Genomic DNA, 9,706 nt, shown 5'->3' on the forward strand with positions numbered 1-9,706 from the left:
ACAGAGGATATACAACTTATAGCTAGATTCACCTTTGTAATCCAAACATAGAAAGATTGGGCAATTTCCTGAGGTTATAGCTGAAGCCTGTGTCTCTTGAAAGGGATTGTACCAGTGGGTGTACAGAACATACGAAGATGCTGAGGAGGACAGAGTTCAGCAAGCAGCATCCACTGCCTACCTGAATGGCAGCCATACCGGCTCTGGCAAAGACGACTCATCACTGGAAGGAGGTGCAGAATTGGATCCTGTTCAAAACAGCCAACAGGAATCAGGTGAAGATTCTTATGGGGGAAGGAAACCTAAGGAAGATTCAGGGGCTTCAGGAAGGAAAACTGCAGTAGAAAAATAAAGTGTAATTATTATTGTATCTCTTGTCTTAGTGGATCTTTATAATAGGGTGAGGTCTGCCAGAGGAAGTTCTAATATGCTGGAGTTTATTCAGGAGCAGAAAATGTTGAGATATACACAGAAATCATCATCCTGTGATTCCCTGATCTTTACAAGTGAGCCAGTTTCTGGAATTAAAAAGCTCAGCATTTTTAGAATCATTTGGTAGCCTGTACAAACCAGGAATTCGTGGTCAAGTAGCAGCTGGAGAGGGAAGATCTGCAAGTAATGCTACGTAGAATAATCTATGTTTTCTGTGGTTTTAAGATTAAAGATTAAGATTTTAAATTACTTTGATCTGAAGCAAGTTTTCAGAGCATGTTACCACTGTGTCAGCAAAAGGTGTAGGTGTATTTCCTCCAACTTAGAAAAGTGTTACTCATAAAAAACACGTCTTTACCTTTATGTTGAGAGCTTATTCAGGAAAGTAGATGTTACAGGAGAACACCTGAAGCCAGATTCAGTCCACAGGACTGAGTTTGGACTCTCCCAATGCAATTGGCAACTTCTGCAGGAACAGATGCACATTTGTGTGGCTCCCATCTAAGGTCTGGTGAGCCTGGTCATCTAATGGTCAAACAATGCAGCTCCACAGTGAAACAGCTGGAGCAGTGCCCTGGTACAGGCATGTGAGCAATTCTCTGGCAAATCTCAATCTGACTATAACTTGAATTTCTTCTCTGGTGACAACAGCATTGCTGTGTGTTAAAAAATGTTATCTCCTCACCCCACCCCTCCCTTCCCATCTCAGTCTTAAAGCTGTACAGAAAGTGCATCTAGAGCATTTCCCAAAATTGCACAGAAAAGTGGCAATCTTCCAGGGGGTCATTACAAACAATAAGACTCTGAGATTAACATACTTCACTTCCCTTTGAAAGCTCCTGCTAGGGTTTGTGTCTCTGAATGCTGAACAGAACTAAAAGTAGTATCCTGTGCTTGGATGTGTGTGCACACATGGAAGAACATCAGAATGTGCATTGGAGCATGTGGTTTGTCTACACCTCTGTCTCCAGTAGTGACCAACAGCAAATGTCTTCATCAGAATATCCTCCCAGGCTCTGGCTGTATGTGGTTCAGAAAATCCTTGAGCCAAAGGTTGTGTCTTTGCATTTAATAATACTTCTCAACAGGTTTTTCTCCTCCTCAGGGATGCCTGTATTCATGTGTGCTGCCAAACATCTCTAATGACTTCTTTTGGTTCCAGCCCAGACACCACAGACCATCAGCTCTCCATTGATCATTGGTGAGGAAACACCTCTTGTTAGCCTGACTGTGGATAACACCCACCTGGAGCACGGAGTGGTGTACGAATACGTCAGCAGTGCAGGAATCAAGTCCTTTGTCCTGGAGAAAATTGTGGAACCAAAAGGTTGCTTCAATCTTACTGCAAAGGTACAGGAAAACTTCCGTGGCCAGCTCCATTTCTAGACAGAACAGGGAAGGCAATAATATAGGCATTTCTCTGGAAGTTTGGCTTGGTTCTTTGGATGAGGTAGCACACGGTCTTCTCTTCCTTGCCTGGAGCTTTCTTCACTGGAAGGCACCAAGTTATAACAGCTCATTTGGTATGAGCAAATGCTTCCAGGATTTTGGCTGTTGAGGTGAAGGGAGGGGAGCCCTCGGCTGTGGAATTCCCACTGCTATCTGTCTGATAGCATACTCTTTGCTGATACTCAAGATTAATCTTTTGAGACAAGAATCTTCTTTACCTTGGAAGAAAACCAAGCAGCTTTTTTCCCCTCTGGCAGGTTGGCTGGGTCACTAAAGGAAGCAAGTATGAACGGTGCTGTTGGAAAGCAGCAGTGCACTTAGGATATTGGTCATCCATAGCAGTAATGAGCTAATAGTACATGTCTCTGTCACATCCCAGTAACATTATTGTGTGCCATGAAAGTATGCCAGAGCAGAGAGCTCTTGACAGTGCACAGTGGATATTTTGATCCATTTCAGTTGTAAAAAATGTTGAGGAATGTTTTATGACTCTGGGGATGAGACACAATACTGATTCTCAGGAGGTAATAAAGGCAACTTGTTCTGAAGGCAGCTTTATTTGATTACAACAAGATGGGGGCTTTGCCACTTATTGAATGGAATAAAACTGTCTTTTCCCTCACTGTCCAGTCTCATATCATTGACATCCTGTCTTTTTGTTTAGATTTTAGAGGCCTTTGCTGCAGAGGACAATCACTTTGTAAGGAATTGCAAAAGACTCATATCCCTAAGCAGTGCAGTGGCCACCATGCCCCAGTATGAGTTCCGGCAAATCTGTGACACTAAGCTGGAAAGCATCAGCAGGAGGCTCACAAACTACCAAGAGGTAAAACACTACCAGCTGTTGAAGTCTCAAGACAATACTTGCCTATGATAACTGGGTCTTAGTATTCTATATGAATAATTCTGAACTGCTTTAGAGGTAGGTGTCTCAGAGGCATGAAAACAGCTCTGCAAGTTATTGGAATTGCAAGGTTTGGGGAGATAGTTTCTTATCAGAAAATCACTCCTTTCAGCTTGTCAGAGCTATGGGTTATAATATATTAGTGCTTTATTTATTTATTTGTTGTTTTATGAGCTTTTTTTTTTTTTAAATGTTGTTCCAGTTGCAGAAGAAATCATGTGATTCTGGAATAGGAGGCAGGAAAAGGATTGTCTGTATTGCATTGTCATTTTTTACAAGTGAAGTAGCACATGCTTGCTTTATTTCTCCCAGTTTGCAGATGAATTGAAAACAAAGGTGAGCCCAGCCTTCAAACAAGCCATCATGGAACCACATTCCCTCAACAGCATGGATTTCTGCCCCACCAACTGCCATGTTAACCTCATGGAGGTCTCATATCCCAAAAACACTACCTCAGCAGGGAGGTCGTTCAGCATTCGTATTGGACGGAAACCCTCTATTATTGGTCTTGATCCAGAACAAGGTGATAATTCATTTCCAAATCATACTGATTTTATCTGCATAAAAAGTTGTGTCTTTCCACTCCTCAGCAAGGTAAAAATAAGTTCGAAAGGAAGTCTTGCTGGTACCCTTTTGTCCTTTTTAAGGTTTTCTAGTAGGATGACACCCTCCTTGTGTTGTAACACAGTAATTCCTTTCAGCATAGAGAGGTTTCAGGTTTTCACTAGCTGAGCAGTGTGTTCATCTCATGACAGTGAAGTGTCCTAGAGTACAGTGTGCACTTGGTAGAAGTGACTTACTGACTTAAAAGTGAATGTGGTCTAAGAGTAGTGCTAGTACTGTGAAGAGATTTTAGTGCTGTTTTCTTCTGTCATTACTGCATAAATTCCATGCATTGGAGCTGAAAGTCTCTGTCAAGGGGATCTCTTTTCTGCTAAAATAGTTGCTGCACAGCATTTGCCCTACAACCTGATTATTTGAGTTCCAGCATTTCTTCATCATGATCTCACCTAATATGCTTCTGATACATTGCCTTGTGAAGGTCAGCGTGCAGGAATTGTTGTAACAGGGAAGTGCAGACTAACCAGTCTTCTGAAGAATGGCATTGGCTCTCCAAAATGAGGTTGATAAAGAAGCCCTGCTTGCTTGAAGATATAAAAATTCCACAGTATTTTTAATGCAAGCTAAGGTGGTTAGCAAAGTACCATAACAAAACTGTCAGCATTTTTAAATGAAAATGAATTCTATTTATCTTCTGTAAGGACATAATCTTATTTCTTTTTACATATAAATATCTGTGTGTGCATAAATATTGTTAAAAATGGAATAATCACACAGACCAACTCCTGAGGTCCTGGATTCATCAACATTTCAAGAAATGCTCTTAGGTACTGTCTGTGTTGTCTGTATATGTGTGGATGGTTGCTGTCTGTTCTTCCATAATTTAACCTGTTTCAGCACTACAGTAAATTCAAAATATCTGTTTGGCATGCCAGGAAAAAAAACAACATACCTTTATTTTCTTTATAAGAATGTTTTTGCCATATAATGTAATTATATAAAATACTTCCATGAAATTTCATTTTTTCCGTTAAAATTGCACCTATCCTAAACTATCATTATTGGGATGGAGTGGGGAAGATCACAATAGCCATATTAACTAGACCCTTCAATGCTTATCAGGTACCTTAAATCCAGTCTCATATACACAACATTGCATCACCACTATGGCTGCACCATCCTGGAGATGTCTGACCCCAGAAGATGGAGATCTTGATGGCAGCTTTGGCCAGCAGAATGGAGGAACAATTCAGGAAGAAAGGGGACTCAGTTTTCTGCTGAAACAGGAAGATCGGGAAATACAGGACTCCTACGTGCACCTTTTTAACAAACTTGACATTGCAGTGAAGGAAATGAAGCAGTATGTCATTCAGATAAATAAGTGAGTAAAGATGTGCCTGCACTGCAGAAAGCAATTCTGACCAAATGGAGGCATTAACCTCAGAGAGAACAGGCTGCCTATGCCCCCCAACTGTTGTACCCTAAGAACTCCCTTTCAGGTCACCATGGTTGCAATGATTAGGCTGTACCTCATGAAGGCAGGGTACCTATGGAAACAGGACCTTTTGTGAACTGAGCTTCATGGATTTCAATGAACCCCTTGCAGAGCTCTCAGTTTTATGTAGCTGCAGTCTGTGTTAAACACTGGCAAGGTTGCTTTTGATTTCTCACAGCTGAATTCCAGCCTTAGTCATTGTACCTCATTTGTGAGGCCACTCAGCAGTCCCTGAGAGCTGTACGTTTTGTTTTTGCAGACTCTTGTCCACCATAACAGAACCCACAGAAGGTGGTGCCTGTGAGCCACCATCTACTGAGGAGACATCTCTGGGAACAGAAGAGAGTGATCCTGAGAAAGCTGAGCATGGTGGAATCAAGAAGGTCTGTTTCAAAGTTTCTGAGGAGGACCAGGAAGACTCTGGACATGACACAATGAGTTTCAGAGACTCCTACAGGTTAGTCTGAAGATTGTGCCACTTTTACCTTACTTCAAAGTTCTAATCTAGGTATTCATCAAGCAGGTTATTTTCTAGTCAGTCAATTATTCTGTATTCACTTAGTAAAGTACTCGCTACCTGCAGTTATTTCATTACTTTTATTACCATGGAGACATATACATAAAAAATATTTTCTCATAACAATGTGAAAATACCAAAACTTAATAAAATTAAATAAATTACTTCCCCTTTCTATATAATATAGCTGGAAATAACAGAATCTCAGCAGATTTTTTTTATTGCTTTTATGAAGTTATAGTTAGTATAAAGGGAACTGTAAGCAGAAGAGATCAATACTAGAATTTTCCAGGTGTGCATGAGCTGGCTTTGGTGTGAAGCTAACTGTAGTGACTCCTCTGCTTCCTGAGATAGTTTTAGGATCTGCAATGCCTGATTATCCAGTGGTATAGATGCCTTAGATTTCCTCTTCCATCTCCAGTATCTCTGCTGCTGCAGCTTCAATATGTGCTGGAGTTGGATGCCGTGATATCCTGAGAATTGGTAACAAATGTTGAATTTAGTGGCAATTCAGCCTCATACATTTTAATAATTTCTCCCCTACTCGATGCTCATAGAGCATGTTTACTGATGCAAACCAGATGAGGCCCATGGTGGGAAGACCATTTTCATTATTTATAGGATCCAGGCAATACATTAAGCATTGAGTTGGTGCTGCAAATGGAAGTGCCAGCCCCAGAGGCCTTGCTTAATGGTTGTTTTGCATGTCATTAGTTTTTCTTTCATACATGCATAGCAGAATTAGTTTTGGGGGTTGCAGTGTTACTAAAAACAGAGTGGCAGCATATCAGAGTCTGGGTGTAGGACAGCTTCAGTCACCTTCAGTCACCTTCTTTGCTTTCCTTTCTAGTGAATGTAACAGTAACCGGGACTCGGTGCTGTCATACACCAGCGTACGCAGTAACAGCTCTTACCTGGGCAGTGATGAGATGGGCTCAGGTGAGTGTTTGCACCAGTTCCAGGCATGTTTCTCATACCTGACCACTCAGAAGAGCTGATAAGTCTTTGCTGATTATAAGCACTTGCATGTTGAAGTTGCAAATGTGGTTGCTTCATAACTAATCACAAGACCATAAAGATTTGTTCTTTTTCTAACAAATCACAGTAGGTTTGGAATATGGAAGAGGTGTCAGACAGGGATAAGCTTCTTTAGGGGGTGTTTGCATTATATGAAAAGTCATGAGTATTTTAATCTATGAATTAGAGATCATTTTTCACCCACTTCAATGTGAAGGTGTGCTTGTGTCATCTGTGGCCTCAGCACAAGTTACTTCTTAAGACAGTTAAAAGCTTTTTATTTTTCCTTTATTAGGAGATGAGCTTCCCAATGATATGAGGATTCCTTTAGACAAGCAAGACAAACTTCATGGCTGCCTGGAACATCTCTTTAACCAGGTATGCAAAGCATTCCTCTCACACAGAATTGTTTTCTCTGTATCACTCTGAATACAGGAAATTGGAAGTCTCAAATTGTTTAATGAAACATATTTTGAGGGAAGGCAAACTACCAAAATTTTGGGTTACAGTGTAAGCAAATGTATTATAGGACGGTGTGAGGAATCAATTTTGTCAACATTCAAGTTGCCTTGTGTGATTTAAGCAAGGTTGACCTGCCTTATCTCAGGTGTTAGACTGAAGGGAAAAAATCTTTCATGAAAAAAAGAATTTTTCTTATACCTTGTATGATCTAAACAGATCACATTTACAGATCTCAGGAGAGTCCTCCTAAGTTCAGCCAACAGATGCCTTTATGGATGTATAGAATTGTTTTCTATCCTCTTTTTTTCTCATCAGAATGTAGATAATCACTGTGCAAAATGCTGTATTCAGTGTGAGAGGCTTTTGAGGCCAGTCTGTGGTTAGAAAGTCTTCATGCTATTTGTCAACAAGAAATCATTCCAAAATGCAAATAGTGTAATGGCTTCTGCATTTTTCCCACAAGAGTTCTGTTCATATTTTCCTCTGCAAGTCTTACCAGCACTAACTGAAAACATTCCAACTGTAGGTTGATGCAATTAATGCACTTCTAAAAGGACCAGTAATAACTAAGGCCTTCGAAGAAACCAAGCACTTTCCAATGGACCACAGTTTACAAGGTAAAGAAAAAGGTTTATTGTATTTAATAATGTGATTTGCAAGGATTTAAGAGCTTAACATGAATGCACATGTGCTGTAACACAGAGTTACTGAACTGTGGAGTCTACCCGGTCAGTCAGACATTAACGGCAGGGACTGTGTCTGACCACTGAAACTTTGCATCCTTCAAAGAACATTTTCCTGTTATTCCTTCTAAAACACAAAGAACACTTCTCTCTTAGATGCTGCTGAATCCTCACAGCTCTTTCACAAGTCTCCAAGTCTATTCTTTAATGGGAACACAGGTTCCCATCAAAAGGTCCAAGGTAGAGATAGGTCAGATCCAAGGTAAATGGGCACTCTGATAAGCTGGTGAAGGGCTGACCACTGTAGTTCTGAGGCACCAAAAGCTTCTGCCCTAGTTTGCTTGATGACTTATTCTGCTTTTCTTCAGATGGATAATTGCCAGAGTAAACTCATCCTCACATGACATTTACTTTGATTCCCATAGAGAGCAAACAAATGATACCGTGTTTTCATTTTCCTCAGGGAGCATGATGAGACTTTGGTCTTAATGGTTATGAGGCCCAGGATGTGGTTTCTTCTCTCACTTAAATACACAGGACTTTATTTTCTGAACATTTACTGCATTTCCCTTCCCACATGAAACCTGAAATGTTTCCTACTATTCCTACTGTACTTCAGGTGCTGTAGTCATGCTCCAACCTTTGACAAGTTCTGGTTTTAAGTCACAGTGGTGAATTCTAGAAGAGACCTTTTTCTGCTTTTCTCCCTGACTCCAGAAATAACTCCTGTGAAGTTCTGTTACATGACCTTATCTCTACAGACACATTTATGTAGAATATCTGTTAGTCTTTCCATGCACTGTTTGAATGAAGTGAAGAAATAACAGACACCCTGTTTTCACTTCCTTTATTTTGCCTAAAAAGAGTTTCATTTATGAAACCAAGATTAATTACGGTGAGAGAGTCTTTTGGTTAAGTGCAGTTAACTGATGATCCCACATTCATCACACAAAGGAACAGACAAGCCCTGCTTATATTCAGCTGGAATCTTGGACCAAAGTGTCTCTTTAATAGCTACCATAGACACCTCTCAGTGATGGATGTAAACTTGAATGCTCTCCTGTTTCTGTTTGTGAGCAGTTCTTTGGCTCAGTTTTTCTGTGTTTCTCTGACTGCTTATGCATTTTATCCCCAACAGTGGAGTATTTGGCTTAGCTCTACAGCTAAGTCATGGAGAATAAATCTTCTACTCTGTAATTAAATAATTAGCTTCCATCAGGTGAAAGAAAGCAGAATATTTCATAATTTCTCCTCACTATTTTGGGATGTGGCAGCTGTAGCCAAAAAGTTGATCTGATTCTGCACAGGCAGAGACTCTAGATCTACCCAGTAGGGCTGCCTGCATGTTATTAAAGGCAGGGAAAATGAGGGAATTCTCTGCTTTGTGAGCAGTGCAGAGCTCCCTTCATTGTGCATCTCACCCATGTACATAAGTTTTAGTCCACAACCCTGAAAACAACGCTAGGAAGCTGATGATCATGGGATTATAGGAATAGCCTTTTTTTTTTCTTCTGTACTAGATCTATTAAAGAAACTTTTTCACTGACAGTTGTTGCTATGGATGCTGTATTTCTGCTTTCATCTGTATACACATTATAGCTCATAAGCCACTCTCAGCTACATAGCACTTCCTTAATGAGTAACAAACTCAATTTTTTCTAGAATTCAAACAGAAGGAAGAATCCACAGTTAGGTGCCGGAATAATATTCAAGCCAGCATTCAAGAAGATCCATGGAACCTTCCGTTGCGCATCAAGAACCTTGTTGAAATCATACAAAAACATGTGGAAGGTCTGTAAATAAGGAAAAGTTTGTTATCAGGTTCAGGGAGCAAAGATTTTGATCTAATCAAGTCATAGGAGTTTATCATTTTATCTCAATTTGTAATAAGGCTGTACTGGGCTCTGCAGAAGAACAGGTAGAACAGGTTATTGCTTGCAGAGCCCCACTGCTGGATGGCAAAATGTCACCTGTGCAGCAATTCCAAATAACTTTTTCTCGTTTTATTTCATCAGCCCTTTCAAACAGAATGGTATCAGACTCATCTGTTTCCCTGAGGTTTATTTAGCCCTTTTAGACAATGAAGAGACAGCACTGGATGGAAATCACCTCCTTAGAGATTCAGCTGCATGTGCAGTTTGTTTCCAATAGTTCATGGTAGCTAACAGAGTATTTATCCTGTAAAA

At 40.3% G+C, this 9,706-nt stretch overlaps 1 protein-coding gene across 1 annotated transcript in view; it reads left to right on the forward strand.

Annotated features, from left to right (window-relative positions):
• Positions 1-9,706, forward strand: part of PREX1 (phosphatidylinositol-3,4,5-trisphosphate dependent Rac exchange factor 1) — a 142,887-nt gene that overhangs the window by 123,401 nt on the left and 9,780 nt on the right. Inside the window, exons 21-30 of the mRNA XM_051632880.1 lie at positions 104-275; positions 1,595-1,782; positions 2,546-2,707; positions 3,098-3,308; positions 4,469-4,727; positions 5,101-5,298; positions 6,209-6,297; positions 6,671-6,753; positions 7,364-7,454; positions 9,183-9,311. Coding sequence (XP_051488840.1) covers positions 104-275; positions 1,595-1,782; positions 2,546-2,707; positions 3,098-3,308; positions 4,469-4,727; positions 5,101-5,298; positions 6,209-6,297; positions 6,671-6,753; positions 7,364-7,454; positions 9,183-9,311 — 1,582 coding nt within the window. The remainder of the gene's footprint in view (positions 1-103; positions 276-1,594; positions 1,783-2,545; positions 2,708-3,097; positions 3,309-4,468; positions 4,728-5,100; positions 5,299-6,208; positions 6,298-6,670; positions 6,754-7,363; positions 7,455-9,182; positions 9,312-9,706) is intronic.

Source organism: Apus apus, chromosome 15 (assembly GCF_020740795.1).
Source record: "Apus apus isolate bApuApu2 chromosome 15, bApuApu2.pri.cur, whole genome shotgun sequence".
Lineage (NCBI taxonomy): Eukaryota > Metazoa > Chordata > Aves > Apodiformes > Apodidae > Apus > Apus apus.